This window comes from Hibiscus syriacus, unplaced genomic scaffold (assembly GCF_006381635.1).
Source record: "Hibiscus syriacus cultivar Baekdansim isolate YM2019G1 unplaced genomic scaffold, ASM638163v2 tig00110653_pilon, whole genome shotgun sequence".
Classification (NCBI taxonomy): domain Eukaryota; kingdom Viridiplantae; phylum Streptophyta; class Magnoliopsida; order Malvales; family Malvaceae; genus Hibiscus; species Hibiscus syriacus.
In genome coordinates, this window is record NW_024062813.1 from 154,683 (window position 1) to 175,617 (window position 20,935).

General features: G+C 30.4%; 1 protein-coding gene across 1 annotated transcript; it reads right to left on the bottom strand.

The window, feature by feature from the left end:
• Positions 1-202: 202 nt before the first annotated feature.
• Positions 203-1,738, bottom strand: LOC120137200 (protein Iojap-related, mitochondrial-like). The gene is made up of 4 exons (XM_039153009.1): positions 1,455-1,738; positions 1,290-1,377; positions 933-1,030; positions 203-322 (listed from the first exon to the last, which is right to left on the bottom strand). The coding sequence occupies exons 1-4, from the start codon at positions 1,686-1,688 to the stop codon at positions 284-286; spliced, it is 459 nt and encodes a 152-aa protein (XP_039008940.1). The 5' UTR covers positions 1,689-1,738; the 3' UTR covers positions 203-283.
• Positions 1,739-20,935: the final 19,197 nt, after the last annotated feature.

Here is a 20,935-nt window from a genome sequence, read left to right on the forward strand (position 1 = left end):
GATACAATCAAAACTATGGTTGTTTCGTATTCATGTCAGACACGTGAAAGCATACAGCCCCCCAAACGTGAAAAACCATCACCCGAATCGGCGAATCCAAGTAAGATACTTGAGAATAAGAAAGAATAAATGGAGAGTATAGTAGGCAGCAGAGCGATACAGAAAGAACTAGTAATCATGTATCAATATAAAGTTTTCTGGTTTTCAGTACAAGCCGATAAAACCCATGAAACAAAGTAACTACACTTATTGATCACTTCTTTGAGCTGGCTTTTTGGAATTATTAATACGACGAACCTTTAAAATGCTTTTTTGACAAGTCCTGAAACAAACAAGAGATTAACATATTGACTACGAAATAACGTTTCGAATTTGCAGAAAAGATTAACAGAAAAATGCTATAAAGAGCAAGAAATGAAGCGAACAAGAGACCCTGCGAAGATAAAAGGAGGATATTGGGTATTCTTCTCAACTAAATGAACCATTTCAAGATTGGTGCGTAGACTAAAGGTAATTAACATATGAAGTCCCAAGGGTGAAACCTGGACAATATGTGACAATTATTTGCTTTTCGAACTCAGTGAGTAGAATATCTATGCCCTAGCTCTACAAGTCCATAGTCCAAACATGACATATTCTAAAAAATGATATGTTAAATAAAAGGCTTGCTAAAACAGCTAATCAAAACCTAGACATTTTCTCAGCCATATCAAAAGTCGGGCTAGAATTCTATGACCTACTGCTGTCAAACAAGAAAGGTTTACCAATATGATATCAAGAGGTGTAACCCCATAAATCCAAGGGGATTGACGGGGAGAAGCAATTGTCAGCTATTAGATGGAGAAGCTAAACATGACTATCATCGTCATAGTAAAATATTGCCAACGAAAGATTAGACGTTCATCATTGTAGATCAAAGTATACAAACTTACCTCGACTGGTTCCGTGTGGGCTGTCATGGGAGTCCAAATATTTTCCAAATTGTAATAAGCTCTTGCCTTCCCGTCGAGAGCACGAACTATCAGCCTACCTAAATAAAAGAAACAGTCGCACAAAAAATAAATCGTCAACGAAGTGTACAACATATAGAATCGATGTGGAATATTCGATACTATTATCGCAGAAGATTATCCTAAAACTGCTACCCGTTTGTATGTGTTAAGCCAATTCCTTCAAAGCAGCTAATTGCATAAGCAAATAGAAACATTTTATTTTTGGATAAAAATCATTACCAATGCAAGCACAGAAGGAAAGTGCTAAAAAAACAACAAAGTGAACGAAGCACGAACCCGAGTCGATGACAATCCATTTTCCTGTCTCTTGCCCTTGCACACTGGGTAATACCATCCTCTCAGCTCCTTTTTGCTTCTGCTTAACCTGTTCCAGCAAATAAACATAAGAATAATCACGGAGACGATCGAGGAAACTTGGAAATCAAAAGCAAACATTCGTACCTTGTAAATTAGGGCTTGGGCGATGTTTTTAACGTGCCACGGGGACCTCCCGGTGGCAACAACCATGAAATCGGCCCAATCGCATTGGTCCCCGACCGGAACCACCGACACGTCATATTCTCTGACGTCGCTCAGAACCTTCTCCACCTCTTGCAGGCTTAACAACTCATTGCTTCCATTCACGGCGGTTGAAGAAAACGTCCGATTTAATCGAGAAAACCTTGCACGACTCATATGCGAGAGAGGTCGAAGGTATCGATGATGCAGATATCGGGATCTTAAAGTCGACCACATCAGATCGCGACTCCTGCAGCTCTTTGAACAGACAATCGCCGCTTCCTCGGGCAGTTAGTCAAAAGCAATAACCTTGCGACGCCGTTTTAGTGTTGCTCAAGTATAGTTTTATTAGGATGATCATTTAGGTTCGATAGGATTAAATTTTTTGTTTATTCGAATTTCACTCAAGGGTTTGTTTATTTTTCCGTAATTGGATTTTGGGAAAATGTTTTATTTTTTTTAGTGTTTAATTGACAAAAAAAAATAGTTGTTTAATATAATTCATTTTCTTAGACAATTGAAATATTTTTATATTTTTGAAATTGATTAATTTTTGTAAGTTATTTTACAAATTTTTTACTTTACATAAATACTCAAAAACATCATTATTTTTATATTTAATATTAATATTATTTTGCTATCATTTTAATAAAATATTAATTATTAAGTATATTTATTGATAATTTTAATAATATAATATACTATTTTTATTGTTATAATTTTATTTATTTTATTTTAGAATTATATAATAAATTAAAAATAAAATTAATATTATTTATTTTTTCATAAAATAATAATATTGAATTGTTGAATATTTAAAATATACTCTTTAAAATATTTTTATTTTAATATTATAGTTTTTAATATTTTAATAATATATATTTTAGTAAGTACTTATATAATTAATATAGTATTATTTTTTAATAGATTATTAATATAATTGTAATAATTTATTTTTATAAAATATAATAATCTTAATATTTTTATTTATAAATTACATATATATTTTTAATGATGATATTGACATAGATAATATTAAATAAATTATTCTAATATTTTAAAAATAACTTTAATATTTTGTTAATAAATAATATTGTTTATTGTATTGGATGTTTATAATAAATAATTTTAAAAAAATTATCAACCATTGAAAAATGAATTACACAATATCATTCAAACATTGTAAAATGATTTTCAGAAAATGTTTTTCAGGAAATATAATTCATCTTACGAATTCATTTTTTAAAATCTGTTTTCCGTGAAACAAAGAGATATGTAGGATCATATAATTTTAAAAAAAAAATCAATGTGGTTCTCGTATTCTTTTTACACCTAATATATCCCTTAAACTTAAAAAACATATTTAATATTAAACAATTAAGTGATCTAATTGACAAAACTAAAAGATCGTAAAAGTAAAATGAGTAAATATAAAATAGGTTATATTTAGCTTTAAAATATTATTATTTAATTTATTTTTACTGTTTTATTTTCTATTGAAACTACAAAAGTCAACTTTATAATTTTTGTGGCGCTCAATATATACATCGATCTCTACTAGTTGTCATGTGTAGGGTTGTAAATGAGATGAGACAGATCGTGAGTTATTCGAGATCGACTCGATCAAGGCTCGATAAATACTCGGATCGAATGGACTCGACTCGGACTCGAGCTCGAGCTCGACTCGAGTTCTTAACAAGCTGAAACGAGCTACTCGATATTCGACTAGAAAAGCTCGTAAGCAGCTCGAAAATATAATATATTAAGATTTTATTTTAAAAAAATAAATTAATAATAATATTAATATCTATGTATTGATTTTTTTTAAAATACAGTAAGATTTCATGTATTTAAGGTTTATGTTCGAGTTTGAGGCTTTAATCGATTTAAGTTTAAGAATTTTTTTTTTTCATTTCGAGCCTTTTCGAGTTGCTCACAAGTTTCAGTTCAGGATTTCGAATTCGAGTCGAGCTTGAAAATTTTAAGCTCGCGAGTTTTCGAATCGAGTCGAGCTCAACAATACTCGAACTCGACTCGACTCGTTTACACCCGTAGCCATGTGATTGTTCCAACTTTATCTAAGGTATAGGAACACTCGGTGGTCTGGTAATCCTACTTTTACCCTTTTAATCTTTTTATTTATTTCATCTACTACATCAATAAAAGATAAGTATATATTATGCTCTCCTTTCAGTAGTTGTGAATTCTCATTATACTTATTTTCATTTATACATGAACAACCATTTTGATTGGTTTTCTTCTAATTTCAATGAAAAATAAAATAGTAAATTGAATTAAATCATAATATTTTAAAGTTAAATATAACTTATTTTTTATTTAATAAATAATACTAATAATTAATGATATTTTAATATTTAACTTTTAAATATTTTTATATATTAAATTCAAAATATTTATATTTAAAAAAATGAAATAAGTCCTTGAACTTTAAAAAAAATCAATTTGATTCTCGAACTTGAAAAAATAATTTAGTCAATCTGGCATGCCATTAGCCATGTGACCAACCATCATGGACTACCACGTTAGCATTGTGGATTGTCACGTCAATACCATGAAGTGTCACATCAACAATGTAACAGTCGATGATCGAAACTGTTGGTCAAAAGGTTACATTAAGTTCTTTTCTCCAAGTTCGAGAGCCACATTATTTTTTTCTCAAAAGGACATAAGCTTTCATGTACCCGTTTATCTATTTTTTTATTAATAAGTTCCATCATAAAGTGATTATTTTTCGTTATATTGATAATTTTAGTGACCAACGTATATATATATTTTTAAAAGTAAGATTAAAATAAAAGTTTATTGAAATTTTAACAATTATAACTATACTTTATCAATGATTAAATTTAGCGGTATGTAAATGAAACAGAATATTTGATGAACAACTCATGAAATATTCATACATTATTTGTTTATATTTGATTTATTTAACTAAATAAATGAGAATGGTAAAATAATTAGGATAAACAACATTATTAGTACACAACTATCATTTTTGTTATGTTTTGGTTACCTAACTATTTTTTTCAAAATTATACATAATGTTACGCTTTGGTTTATTTTTATCACCGACCATTAAAAAATTAACAAAACTATTAATGTGATATTTTTTATTTTTTTTAATTGATGACATGTCATTACTTTATGTCGACGCATTAGTACCACCGTTAATTTTTTAACGGTGGATGACCAAAATGAACTAAAACTAAACATTAAGCATTATTTTGAGAAAAATAGTTTGGTAACTGAAACAAAATAAAAGTAATAGTTAAGTTACTAAGCGTATAATTTATCCAAAATTTATGTTCATTTAATAATCGAACAAAACACAAACAGAGAAGTGTCTGATTCGTTTATGTTCATGCAAAAGCTCCTTTTTTGGCTCATATATACTCATTTATAAGCTCATTAATTTTATTCTCATTTTCCTTTTATCTTTTTTATATTTTAAACATGGGTAAAAGTATGGATTAAATTAAACACATTATGAACTTTGGAGTTCAAATTGTAAAGCCTAATGAACTTAAAGAGTAGTGATGTAATTTTACTATTTTTTAAATGTATAAACAACAACAACAAAACTCTATTCCCATATGTAATGGGGTAAGAGGGAGGTATGCTACCCCTAACTCCAAGTTGAGAGCAGCTTCCGTGGAAGACCTCCGGCAGTCAAAAAATTTAAAATAAAGATAAAATGCAATGCATCTATAAATAAATAAATACATAGTGGAACAATCTTCGTATGCAGTCTTCATATGCGCGTCTGTAATGGTAAGTAATCCCTGCAAATAAATTTCTGCATAAAAATCTCTACATATAGACAGAGATGTAAGACCCGACTAAATTTAAAAAGTGGAAACATGAAGAGAATGATACACAGAAGTCAACGATTGCAAGCTACGAGAAGGAATAAAGTCAAATGGGTAACTCTCGTCGTAGTTTGACGACCCTTGACTCCGCTACCGGAGAAGAGTCCTTGTGTCCCTTGCGCGGGTGATGCCTCTTCCATTAGTGCTCCTTCCTCCGTGCCTCCGCTCGGTCAACCGTCTCTGGAAACTTTTTCTATCCTCTCTTGACTCGCTAAGCTATCACTTCCGGAGATCCCGGGAAAGATTCTACTCGCTTCCAAGTCGAAGAAAAAAGAAGAGAGGGCATTCCCTCACAGTGATTCTCAAGAAGCTTCTTCTTGAACTTCCCCTTCTTCCTTAAAAGGAAAATCGTCCACGGAAGGCCTAGAGAGAGGAACAAGCAATGTCTTAATCAAATGCCTAGTGGCATGATCAAAGCCGATGATCGTAAGCTATGTCCTCCATCCATCACGATGTCGAATGAAATTATCCATGGAATCGTGCGCCGTATGAAACTGGAAAATAACTCCCCCTATCCTTTAAAGCCTTGTTCTGGTTCTATACCAGACAACACCCCTTGAGATGTTACACCCTATGGCTGTGACCCGCACAACTCGGCTACCCTGGTCTTAAGTCTCCATACTTTCCTATTACAGGTTATGTCCTCAGTAAGGGCTAAATCCTTCAAATCAGATCTCAAGCAGTCTTCACACTTCCACCTTGGTCGTCCTCTCCTTCTGGCACCGTCGACTGTAATCGACTCTACCCTCCTGACCGCATCCGACGGTTGTCGCCTAAGGACATGCCCAAACCACCGTAGTCTTTCATCCCTCAATTTTTTAGATACATGCACCACCCTCAAGGACATCCTAATAGCAGAGTTTGGTGTCATGTCCCACAGAGTCCTACCACATGCCCATCGAAGCATTCTCATTTCTACGGCCTCCATCCTCTTTACGTGATCCTTCTTGATTGCCCAACATTCTGATTCATATAGCAGCGCTGGTCTTATTGCCATTCTATAAAAATTTCCCTTAAGTTTTAGAGGTACCTTCTTGTCACACAAAACTCCAGTAGTTGCCCTCCACTTTAGCCATCCCGCCTTTATACGGTGTGTAACGTCATCATCTACACCCCCATCTTTATGTATCATAGACCCTAGCTACTTGAAACAATCCTTTGAGGGGAGAACGTGTCCTTGTATACAGACTTCTACATCTTCATCGTTTTGGTTCCCACTGAAGTTTGAACATAAACACTCTGTCTTTTCAATATTGATCCTTAGACATTTTTCTTCCAAAGTAGTCTTCCAGGTAGCCAGTCTACTATTCAACTCAATTTTTGTTTCAGTAACTAGGACAATGTCGTCAGCGAAAAGCATACACTATGGAACACCGTCTGGTGTCGCACAATAGATGTTGTCCATAATCAAGGCGAAGATGTAAGGGCTAATATTGACCCCTGTTAGAGTCCGATTTTCACCAGGAATGCCTCGGTGTCACCAACTATAGTCCTGACGTATGTAGTAGATCTACAGTACATATCACGAATCACTCGGATATACGCAGTTGGTATCCGTCTCGTTTCCAAGGTCTTCCAGATCATATCGCGGGGAACGCTATCATACGCCTTTTCAAGGTCAATGAACGCCATGTGAAGACCTCTATTTTTTTCCTATATTTCTCCATAAGCCGTCGAAGTATATGAATCGCCTCCGTAGTAGACCTGCCTAGCAAAAAGCCAAATTGGTTTTCTGAAACCCTAGTAACCTGTCTCAACCTAGCCTCTATCACCCTTTCTCATAGCTTCATGGTATGACTAAGTAGTTTAATACCTCTGTAGTTGCCACAACGTTGGGGATCTCCTTTATTCTTATATATTGGTATCACTGTAGACTCTCTCCACTCCTCTAGCATCTTGGCAGTCTCTAAAATAATATTAAAGATGTTGATCAAACACTTAACTCTCTCTTCTCCTAGGGCCAACCACACAGTGATAGGAATTTGATCTGGACCGACAGCTTTGTCCCTCCCTATCTTTCTAAGAGCCTTTTTGACTTCCTCAAACCCAATTCTACTTGTAGGGCAGTCATTGGCCGTAGTATGATGGTCGGCTGACCCATCAACGGTATTATCTCAACATGGAGAGGCACCGTCATTAAATGAGCCAAAGAAGTAACTACCTCAAACTCTCTTAATATCATGATCTTTCACTAAAAGAACACCATTGTTATCCTTAATAAACCTAATGCTCTCTAGATCTTTTTTCCTATTCTCCCTGGATTTTGCAAGCCTGAAGATGTCGTTTTGTCATTCTTTGTTGTCTAATATCTTGTATATTTCCTCGTATGACTTATCATTTGCTTTAGCCACTGTTTTCTTGGCTTCCCGCTTTGCCTCATTGTATCTTTGTTTAGCTCTCGATCTTTCTTCTTTGTCATTGATATGTAGAAACTCCTTGAAGTAAGTTTGCTTTGTCTTTACCTTAGTTTGGACTTCGTTGTTCCACCACCACGATTCTTTATGTTCTTTGACCTTCCCTGTCAACAAACCAAGAGTGTTTTTGCCCACTTATCTGATGGAATTTGACATATTTTTCCATAACATATATGCATTATTTGAGTTTGTAGTTCCAAAACCTGTATTAGACAAAACCTTACTCCTAAAGTCATCAGATATTGCTCCATGTAAGTTATTCCAAATGATCCTAGGTTTACCAAGTTTAGCTCTCCTATGAGTGCTCCGCCCGTGGAGTACGCGGAATACCAAAACCAACAATTTGTGTTGTGATGCACATGCCTCTTTAGGGAACACCTTACAGTCAATGCAAGCCCATCGATCCCGATTTCGAACCAGGATATAGTCGATTTGGGTACAATGTCCCCCGCTATGGAACGTAATCAAGTTCACATCTTTCTTATTAAAGAATAAGTTAGTGACAACCATATCGTGTGCAGTAGCAAATTCAAGCAACGTACGCCCCTCCTCGTTCCTACTACCAAAACTGAAACCCCCATGAACACCGTCATACCCGTCGGTTGCATTACCTATATATGGCCATTGAAGTCTCCCCCTATGAAAACTCTTTGGTCCTCCGGAATGCTCCTAAGTACATCATCTAACTGATCCCAGAAGCAACGTTTCTCCCCCTCCCCTAGTCCAACGTGTGGGGCGTACACTGAAAGGACATTCACCACTTCCGATTCTATAATAACCTTAATCATCATGATCCTATCTCGATATCTACAAACTTCAACTACATTTTCCTTGAGCCTAGAGGATACCAAGATACCCACCCCATTTCTAACGTTATCTACGCCTGAATACCACAACTTGTACCTATTACACTCTCTTGCGTAGGCCCCTTTCCACCTAGTCTCCTGAATCCATGCAAAATCTATTTTCCTATTACTAAGTACTTTTGGTCAGCTCCAACATCCTAGCATTTAATGTGCCTACATTCAATGAACAAACTCTAAGTCTAGTCTCATTGACACCACTCTGTCGAGCCCTCCCCCTATACGCCCTATGGGATCTAAAAGAAGGATATGACCTCAAGGAATCATCTATAGCCGAAGCTATGAGGAACTATGAAAAAGGAATCCAAAGAAGACAGAAGATGCACCAATAAAATGCTAGAGAATTTAGGGGTACTAAGAATCCTAGCTGGTTACTTAATAGGATTTTAAGACAAATTAACACTATCTTACTTAACTTTAGGCCAACAGCTAGAAACCAATGATTGAATTTATATCTTACTTAAATATGTTAAAGTAAGATACATAGGTCATTTTTATCTTTGTATCCAAATCCTAACATGTCAAACAAATTTAACTTATTTAGCACCCAAGATCTATAACTTTTAAAACGTCAACAAATTGGATTTAATAAACTTCTAGCTACCATAAACAGACTAAAAATATAAGCCAAAAGAAATCAATCAAATGCTAACTCTAACAGGCATATCTCACTAGAATAACATAGAATTATATTATTCAAAACCAAGAACCCGAGTTAACTATCAAACGCTAACAAAATAGTAAGGGGAAAAACAACTGAAATTGTTGGGATACATATAAAAAGAAAGGCTGAACAATGCTTAAACTTTCTAGCAGATATTACCAATAGAGGGAGAAAAAACAAGAGAAATGACTTTTCTTTTCAAAAACCTTAGTCGAAAATAGAATCGTTTCAAATCATAACAATGAAAACCCAGAAAATCAACAGGTATAGTCGAAATGGTGACACTTGCAAGTAATCTGAAACCAAGTTAAAAATGAAAAGTTCAAAACATATTAATGAAAATCCACAAAGAAAACCAATAGGAAAAGCGGAATCTTGACACTAATATAGTAGATCTAGTTGAAAGAAAAAGGAAAAATAAAACTATAGAGAAGTTGAAGTTAGATCTAACCGGAGTATAAATGTTCAAGTCAAAAAATATTTGCTATGTCGGAAACCTGGCGACAAGGGAGGGTTTTGGTCAGGGACTGGAACCGGAGGCACCGAGACACGAGGGTGGGTCTTGAACAGATGAGATCTCAAGCGATAGAGAAAAACACAATCAATCTAAAAAAATTAAATGTTGAGCTGAATGTGAGTTGTTTGGCAACTAAACAAATAATAACAATTGATACGACAAAAGAGCTGAAGAAACACAAAGCTCGTTCACGAGCTTTTCCTTCCAGATCTATATCGGCTACACTTTTGGACTGGACTTTTTACCTGTTTCTTTGGAAGAGTTATCAAGAAAAAAGAAAAATGAAGTGGAAGAAATTAGATTCTAGATCTCAGAAAAAGGGAAACGAACTTTTTAAAAGACCTATCGAAGAAAATAGAGTCGAGAAAAACCCTTAATAAAGAGAGATAAATTTTACATCTCAATAGAGATAAAGTTCATGTCAAAAGAAAAACGATATTAAAAGTATATGAAAGAAGATTAGTTCAATATCAAGAGATAATATATAGATATTAACAAAGTTGAGATTTAGGTTCCGGAAAAAAAAAACGAATTTATGTCTCAAGAAAGATAGGTTCATGTCTCATAAAAAATGATATTTAGGTGTTAAGGGAAACGAATTTAAACGTATAATGTTACTAAACGAACATGTTTGCTAAAATAGTAAAATAGTATAAAGAGTAAAGTTTAATAAGGGTGTAATTTTAAACTTATGGAATAAGGTGTTTCGCAACTCAGAGACCAGTGTTAGTTGGCTTCTGACAGAATGACACGTGTATATCATACAGTTTATTCTACCTTGGAAAAGTTCCGACATGATTAAAAAATCTAAAGGTTTTAACTACCGTGTGATCTAAGTTACAGCACGATCTGATAAAGAACCAAGCGTCACTTTTACGCCACGTGGGTTGGGAGAAGACTTGAATTCCAACTTCACTTTTTGCTCCCATAATAAGGATCTCATGCTTCACATACTCCGTTAGACTACTTTTACATATTTTAATGAAAATGTTATTAAAAATAGAGGGTAAATTATGTCTTAGTACCTAAACTAATAGTTTTAGTCTACTTTACTACTTAAACTTTAATTTTTTCAAAGTCATAACTAACATTTAATTTTTATTTTATTTTAGTACCATCATTAAAAATGTAATGTGTTTAGTATCTAAACTATCAATTTTGGTCTATTTTAGTACCTAAACTTTTAATTTTTTTCAAAACTTAAGTATAGTTTAGGTAATAAATCTGTTTCGGTACCTAAATTTTCCAATTTTTAACACTTCAGGTTTTGGTACTATAATGAAACAAAAACTAAACTTTAAGGTATGATTTTGTAAAAGTTGAAAGTTTAGATATTATAGTTTACCCAAAATATTATTACATCCGTCCAACTAAAAACATCCCTTCTTGATTTTTTGAAAGTCAAAATTTTTAAACTTTGATTATGATTATTTTATATTTAAAAAAGTTAAATTTTATTAAATATATACTTCAAAATTACTTTATTAAAGCTTTCTAAAATATATTTTTTTCATATTTTTATCAATAATAAATTTTAAATAATAATGAGTCAAAGTTGAAAAAAATTGATCAAAACAAAGCTAATAAAGGACAATTTAAGTGAAACACAGAGAGGATTTTTATTTTCACAATTTTAACGGATTATTTGAAAGATAATTCATGTATATTATTTTTCACAAATTTTTTATATGTAATTTTAATGAATTATTTAAAATTATAAAAAAATATTTTGAAATTTTTTTAAAATTTATTAACATCAAATACAAGTTTATATTTATAATTTACTCGAGACTTTAATGAGTTGAGTCGAATAAAATACAATTTTATTTTATAAGTTCATGAATAATTCATTAATTTTTTATAATTTTTTAATAGTTACCTTACAAAATTATTTCATTAAAAAGTCTAATTAATAAGTATTAGTTTACTAATATAGAATAAGAAAAATGTTAAATTACAAATTAATAGTTTTTAAATTTTATAACGAATAACAATAAAGATACTAAATTGTGAGTTAATAATTATTAATTTACAAGATTTTATGTATAGTTAAAAACAAAGTAAAAATTTTGGTTTGATTATGGTCGACTTAAAGTTATATTTTACTCGAGACTTTAATGAGTTGAATCGAACAAAATACAACTTTATTTTATAAGTTCGTGAATAATTCATTAATTTTTTTATAATTTTTTAATAGTTACCTTACAAAATTATTTAATTAAAAGTCTAATTAATAAGTATTAGTTTACTAATATAGAATAAGAAATATGTTAAATTACAAATTAATAATTTTTAAATTTTATAACGAATAACAATAAAGATACTAAATTATTAATTAATAATTAGTAATTTACAAGATTTTATGTATATCTAAAAACAAAGTAAAAATTTTGGTTAGCGTAATGAATAGCAATTCAAGTCGAGCAAAAAGAAACAAGTCGAGCAATAAGTTCTTTTAAAGTGCATGAGTCAAGTAAAATTTATCGAGCAACGAGTCGAGTCAAATAATATTTTTTTAACGAGCAAAAAACAAATATTGCTTAACTCGCGATTGACTAGTTCGATAAACACTTCTAATCATTGAAATTTTAATATTCAATATAACATTTTAGTAAAAATAATTTAACTACTTTTAAATGGTTAAAAGATGTATTTTAACCCAAAAAAAGTAAATATCAATCTAACATAAGTATAAATATTAAAATTAAATATATGATTTTGGCTTTTCTAAAATAAAGAAGAAAGCTTATTAATGATATGAATGTAACACCCCAAATTTCGGATCAGTACTTTCGAGTTTATCCGAGAGATATGCGGCCATAGTGGAGTTCGTAATTTAAATTGTTGGGCTAAGTCGAACTTCATTAGGTTGAAATTGGGCCCAATTAGCCATAAAATAGGATTTTTGCATAGTAAAAGATGACATGGAAATGATTTTGAGTTGTCTCCAAAAGTTTAAAGGTGTATCTCTAACCTTTTAGACTTAAAACGAGATTGTAATTCCTTTGTTTTGCTTGGTTAGTAAGAGAAGATGGGGAGTGCTCAAAGGCCAAGAACAAAGACAAATTGGTGCTTAGGTGATTCTTGGAGCTTTCTCCAATCAACTAGACCTAAGGTAACACATGAATAACTCCTCTCTACCTCATGTATGTTAGAAAACTGTCATTTGCTTGCTTGATGAGTTTATGTGCTTAAAACGAGCTTTAATGGTAACATGCATGTTTGATGTTTATGTTATGTTTCAATGGCTCATTTTGGTGTTAATAAACCCCATAAGACTTAATAAACACCTTGTAGCCCTTAAAAGGCTTATAAAAGACCTTAGGAAATTATTTTTGTACATAAACAGGGCATCCAGGTCTGTCAGTATCGGTATCGTAAGAACAATATCGATATTGTTCTTTGTGTAAGGCAAAATTGGGGAAAAATTAAGGGTAAGTATCGATACCTCTTCAAGGAGTATCGATACTCGGGGTTCGATATCAATATTCTTCATCAGGGTATCGATATTGGGATAAAAATTTAATCATCGAAGTTAAAAACATTATCGATACTAAGGCCGATATTGATACCCTAAGGCCAGTATCAGTACAAACGAACTGTTTTGGGTAGAAAACTTTGTTGATTTTGTAAGCTTTAAAGAGGGTTTATGGGAGCATTGAGGGTTCTTAAATAAGACTATAAGTGATGATATTAATTGAATCTCTTATGTACAACGACATTAAATGGTATGGAATAAAACTAGCCTTTGTTTGATGCTCGGGAAACAGTGAGGACACCCGAGTTACTTGAGCGATCGCATGTACTATTCGAATGTGTATGTAAAGATGTTTGAATTCTCTCCCTCAATGTTACGACACTTTTGTATCAGTGTGAATGCACTTTAGTACCGATGCTTAGGCACTTTAGTATTAGTGCTAAGGCACTTCCGTGATTCAACGACGAGCATATATTATGATGCTTTGTTACATACCCTTATGCTATGATCTATGCTTAATGCATCTTGTTGTGCATGGATTAACTTGCTAAGCAGTTGTGTTTAATTGATGCATGTAGTATAGTGGAATCGTTTATATGGCACTGAGCTTGTAGCTCAGCATTTGAAATAGTTTTCGTTCGCAGGTTAATAGGTACTAAACTCGGAAGCTTATCGACATTCTGTCAGATTCCAGATACCAGCAGTTGCAGAGGATGACTTGATTATCATAATGGACATGTATATTCATAGACCCTTTTTATATTTCGAGTCATAACTTTGGATTACTATATTTTGATAACTATTTTGGGAGCTCCCCTATTTTGTAAACCTAACTATCACTATCTTATTTTGTTTAAACTGAATGATTGTGATTTGAAAAAAATGGAATGCTTTATGGAAACTTTTGGGTTAGCCACTTCAGTGGTCCCGTGTAATGCCCAAACCCAACGGTTTCGTTTTAATCAGATTTGGGTATTACAGGTAGATAGTTTGTTGGGCTCAAAATGATTAACCGAAAATTGCCAAGAGGGGCTTAATTGGCCTTTAAAAAGCGTTGGTGTGGAGGTAATAAAAGATAGAAAATTTGGCACAATGATTATAATGGTTCGATTTCTCAACCAAGTCTACATCCACTACCTTAGCTCCACACTAAGGATTTTGTAACAAATTCACTAACTTGTTCTTAACTTTCAAGGATAAGGTGTAACCTTTACAACTCTATAATTTTTCTAAGCCTAAACTAGAACCACTCCCCTTTTACAAGGTTTGATTTGGGTAAACAAGAATACCTCACTAGGTAGGTGTTTACAAATATTTAAGCTCACAAAGAATGTATACAAAGATATTTAATAAGGCTCAATACACTATATACAAGAGAAAATGAAAAATAAAAATGAAAAACTCTTTTCCCTTGATCTTTAAGCTTGGATAGGTGTAACAACATTCTTCAAGTGTCCTTGGAGTGTTTTTCTTGTGTGGAATGAGTTGCTAGCCATTTAATGACCGTTGGGGATGAGTTATAGCCGTTGGGAAGCTTTAAAAACATGCGATAAAGGCCACCTACACATGCAGTTCCAAAACTTTGTGAAAGTATCAAAACTTGTAAACACATTGTTCTTCAAAGTTTCGAAACTTTGATGAAAGTTTTGAAACTCTTAAGTAAAAATATGACCGTTGAATAAAATCGGGTCATTAAAATAGTTTATGGGTGCAAAGTTCCGAAACTTTTGTAAAGTTTCAAAACTCTTAATAAAAGTTTCAAAACTCTTACAAAGTTTCCAAACTATGAACATTATCATAAATAGTGCCAAATAGTTACTAAATAGTGTTTGTCATATTTAAAAAGCTGTAAACATATTTTAATCACTTTAAACATATTTTAATTAACTCAAAAATATTTCATATATATAAAGCAATTAAGAACACATATTTTTCAAGTTATTTTGGACTTTGAATTATTTTTAAAATATTTGATTAAGTCCAAAATCAATTTTACAAATATTTGTTATATCAAAATATAAGTTCAACACAATTAAACCTTAAGTATGTAGCACTTGATTAAGATCATATGTACCTACTGCTTAGTACCATGTATTGGCATGCTTGTGTTTATGAGACTCATAATGATGCTCTAGATTAGCGATTATATTACTGGGCTTTGTAAGTTTAACGTTCGGATGTTACCGTTCACATGTTTTTAGCTTGGGTCATTTGTGGAGCACCGTTGCACAATGACTTCCAGCATATTCCTCAGAGTATTGTACTATAGCTTTAGTGGGCATGTGTGTATTCATAAGACCCTTATTATTATATTTAGATTTATACTTCGAAGTTTGTACTATTTTGATTTTAAATTATGTGTCACGGAGCTTCGGTTTATAAAATGTTTTTATAATTGTCTTGTATGTCTATTTGATACCTTGTTGTATATTTCAAAAGGAAAATGAACGGGTTTTGAAAATTAGGGGTTGCTTCGATGGCCTAATGTGACGTTTTAGGCCCATTTGGGTTTAGGGTGTTACAATAAAAATTTTATATTATTCAAAGTTAAAATAATATTTATTTATTAATACATCAAAAACTTGGTTGAGATTATTTTTATTACAATAATCGATTTTTATCTATTAATTAATTAATTTAGATTATATATTATAAAAATCATTATGAGGACAACTCTCTTAGTTCAGTTTTTTCCATTCACAATACTAAGATTCAAACTTTTATCATTACTTAAGAAATATAGTGCCTCATCTCATTAGATCAACTGATTGTTAGTTGAACAAAACTATTTCTAACAAATTTTTATAATCATAAATTACAAGTTTAGTTAGTGATAAAAGTAATTAATATATTAATTAAATATATTTAAAGAAATCTTTTGATCAAATTTCATTCTATATATCAATGTTAAATGATTAAGAGATATATTTGAACAAATATTGTCTTATACTTACCCTAAACTAATAAAAAGAATATTTATACAGTGGATTTTGTGATGGGTTTCCAAATATTTAAGTTAAAAAAGTTATACAACTAATAAAGCTTAATAATAGAATTTTCATTTGTTAATATATTTTAAAAAGAATATTTACTATTGAATAAGTATCTTGAATAAAATAAAATATTTACATAATTAAAAATAACGTGCGAGGACAATTAGGTTTGTATAATTTGAATAATTCAAATTAACCCAAATTTAAATTAGGTAATATAAAAATAATTTAAAATAACTAATTTTAATTTAATTATGATAATTTTAAACTAAAATATTCAGTTATTATAGTTATTAACAAAATTGAATATAAATTAGTTTATACAATAAAATTATAAAATAAAATATTCAATTAGGATACTTATATTCTCATAAACTAAAATATTCCATTAGGGTAACTATTTTAAAATGTCTAATTTTAATGTACGAATATTTATAAAATAAAATATCCAATTCAATTAAATTAGTTTGCACAATTATAATTTATTTTCCTAATGGATTAAGTTTTAGGAAAATTATAATTTTAAATTGGTTAATTTTAAAAAAATTAAAATGAACTTATCTTAATTCAATTAGGATAATTGTAAATTACAATATTCAATCGAGATAATTGTTTAAAGATCTAATTTTAATACACAAACTAATTATAAACTAAAATATTCGATTAGGATAATTATTAACCCAATTGAATTAAAATTATTTTAAATCAAGTATGAATTAAAGAATAAAGTTTTTCTATTAAAAAAATTAAAGTTCGACTTCTTTAAAGGTGACAAATTTCAGGGCAAAAGTACCCATATAACGCTACAGGGAGTGTTTAATTCCCAAACTAACGTGCTCATCCGATTAATTCCTCAAGTGGGGTGTTTTCTACAGTAGATTTGAGATCTCTCGGCGTCTTCAGGGTTGAACCAGATTTTTTTGGCGTATTTAAGTTTACTCAGTATATAATTCACCTAAAATATCAATGGCACACCACTTAATGATGTTTCCATTGTAGCCCATTCCCTCTTCTTTTTACAATAATATTTTAACACCAAAAAGTATCGGTCAAAAATATACTGGAACTTTAGTATAATGTATGAAAAAAATATATAAGTTTTTAGTTTTGTACAACTTAATATTAAATTTCAATTTAATTTAATATTTATAAATCATTAAATCGTTATTGTCGTGCTATTATTTTGTGGGTGTCTAGGAAAAAAGAAAAAATATCTCAAAATTATATACAACTTAAGTTAAAATTAAATAAAAAATAGTTAACATATATTTACATATATGTAATTTATCATGAATCTCGTACGTTGTAAGATCGAAGTTTATAAGTCCATCCTAAAAGATGTGTATGTCTTGTATTATATTTTAAAATAATATTTTTTAAAATATTTTATAATTAAATAAATTTATAAAATATCAAAACTTTTCATATTATTTAAAATGGTATTTTTAAAATTTTACTAGATCCGTAAAATATTCTTAAACAGTACCTAGCAAGTAATTAATTTATGTTAAGGTCATATTTATGTAAAAAGGCCAAATTTTTTCTTGATAACTTAAAGACGCATGGAGATCCCCATAAACAATACAACACCCTCAAGACGCCTGGAGATCCCAAACAAGACGCCTGAAGAAGCCGGGATATCCCAAGCAAAGCACCAAAAAAATCTGGTTCAACCCTGAAAACGCCAATAAATCTCAAATTTACTGTAGAAAACACTCCATTTGAGGAATTAATTGGATGAACACGTTACTTTAAAAATTAAACACTCCATATATAGCGTTATCTGGACACTTTTACCCAAATTTCAGTTGTATTGTTAATATTTTAACCCTAATAAAATAAAATAAAGGACATTTTAATATTAAAAAAAACAATTTGGAATAGATGAGGTCGATGATTGGAAGACAAAGGCATCTAAGATTTGTCCTACCGGCTTGGCTTTTACTTAATTATTACATTATTTGTCGTATTTTGGCTTTATGGATAACCAATCTCCTCTCATTTTCTATATATTGTAATATCATGGGTGAAGTACTTGAACGATCACTTAATTATGAGGTTGATGTAGAAATGACTACTATTTTTAAAATTTTATCAATATGACCACTTAGCTAATTAATTGAGTTCAATATAACCACATGTCGTTAACATTGAACATTAGTGATGATGTGACAATTAATAAAATTGTTATAATTATACAGTTGATCTTTAGTGCTTACATATTCTATCAATTTAGTCATAATTTTAATATAATTAAAAAATGATGTGACATATGTTATAAACTTGATTGCAGTTTTTTTAATTTTATTATTTTAATTAAATAATTTTCTCACGAATTAGGTGGTGACATGTGTCACCACATGTTTAAAGGAAAACAAGCATAAGTAAAATAATACAAGCCATCATAGGATTAAGAGTGGGCACACCTCAACTACTAAGGCAAACAAAATGTTTGTTATTAATTTGTCAAAACTTATATATCTTGTTTTAGATTATACATAAAAAAATTCTAAATTATAAGATAAACTACTTGAATGATCACCTAAATAATATTCTAATAAATAAATTAATAGTTAATGCAAGATTTAAAAATAAAAATGAGTTTACAATTTTTGTATTTTTAAATAAATTTTCATAATTATTTTTAAATGAGTTTAAATTATATATTCTTTTTTCTTTTTTTTACAATGATTGTTATTCACTCATCATTTAAAATAAGAAAAAACAATTTAATTTATTTGTATATGGAATATAATTTATTTATTATAATTTTATTATTTCCTTTTTTATATATAATTTAAAAAAATATATATATATAATTTTTTCCAATCTAATATCAAACTGTTGGATTGTTATTTGCCTTGGTGGTTAAGGCATGCCTAGCTTTAATCCTAAGTCATAAGATCAATTCCCCCGAGTATTAATATTTACTTATGCTTGTTTTCTCTTTAAACATATGATGACACATGTCACCTCCTGATTGATGTCACTATTAAAATTTATCTCAATAATTGGTTGACATGTGGCATATTCTGATTAGAGGATCAATTTTTTTTTGAATTTAAATTAAAATAGGACTAAATTGATAAAATATGTAAGCATTGAGGACCAACTGTATAATTTTAATAATTTTATTATCTGGCACGACTTCTTAACGACAAGTGGTTATATTGAACTCAATTAATTAGTTAAGTCATAAGTGATCATATTGACGAAATTTTAAAATGGTTATCACTTCAACACTAACCTCGTAGTTAAATGGTCATTCAAGTAGTTTACCCTAATATATATATATAAGACCACTTAATGCTTTTACATTTTTTTATGATGATTGAATGGGGAGAAATCAAAGGCTTAGATTATTCTTTGTTTTTTAGCGAATATCCTCTCATTTATTATTGTTAATCTCAGTATTTGGTTTCTTCTCATCCAACGATCCTAAAAAGACATAAAACTTTCTAATTTTACCCTCTGGAATTGAATCTTATCCCATATATATATTTTGGAGTTGGGGATAAAAGGTTATCTTTGACAAGTTCAATCTTTGATATAAGGAATTTTTATATATGGATGTGAATGTGATGTCTCATTAACACACATATATGAATTGTTATTTTTTCGTATAATAACAAGAAATATTTTTAATATTTAATTAAATAATTATTTTAATTTATATATTCTGATCCTTGTTATTTTATTTTAGGTTAAAAGATCTATCAATGAATGTAAACTGTTATTAACAAACTATTAATGCTCAAATAGAGTTTTTAAATTTTAAAATGAAATGTTACAAATCAAAATATTCAAAAAAATCATAAAAGTTAAAATAATTATTTAATATATTAAAGATCTTCCATCCTAAAATAAGACGTTAGAAATTAAAATATTTAAAAAAAATCCAAAATAATTATTAACATTTTTTTATTCTTTTCTTGTTGAATTGAAATTCAAATAGTACATAGATTTAGTATTTTTTTTTTATTTGGGATGGTTTGTTTGGATGTGGAAAATGGCATCGGAACAATTGTTGTTTTACGGGTTTAGTTAGTTAAGAAAATAGAGTTTTAAAAAATAAAAATAATGAGAAAAATAAGGCTTAATACCTAAATAAGTGCCCAAACTATATATTTTATGCCGAATAGATGCCTATATTATTTATGGCATATTCAGGTGTTTAATATTACAAATGTTACCCTTTTAAGTGTCCGTCAACATAGTCATTGCCATCATCCTAGTTACATGCCGCCTTAGTTGTCGCCGATGCACCCTTGTAATTGCGTTGGATCACGATTTTTATCATAAGGTTTGCGATGTATAAAATATCGATTTATCGTCGATCGATTGTCAACCGGTCACAATTTCATAAGGATTTTGGTCGCCGGGAGGAGGGAAGGTCGGGTGGAGCTTATTCGACGACAAAGGGCGGCGTGGATTTAGGGATTGAAATGATTTATGTGTTTTATTTTCTAAAAATATATAATTTTATTTTTTTAATTTTATATAAAATTTTCAAAATTATCAGATTATGACATATGTCACTTAACGGAGAAAACTAACACCGTTAACGGTCCGGGCACCTAAAAGAATAACGTTTGTAACATTAGG

Excerpts from the sequence above, each read along its gene's own strand:
- LOC120137200 (XM_039153009.1), bottom strand. The coding sequence starts at position 1,688 with ATGAGTCGTGCAAGGTTTTCTCGATTAAATCGGACGTTTTCTTCAACC. Across the intron at positions 1,378-1,454 it reads CCCAAGCCCTAATTTACAAG|GTTAAGCAGAAGCAAAAAGG; the intron begins GTACGAATGTTT and ends TTGCTGGAACAG. Across the intron at positions 1,031-1,289 it reads ATGGATTGTCATCGACTCGG|GTAGGCTGATAGTTCGTGCT; the intron begins GTTCGTGCTTCG and ends TCTTTTATTTAG.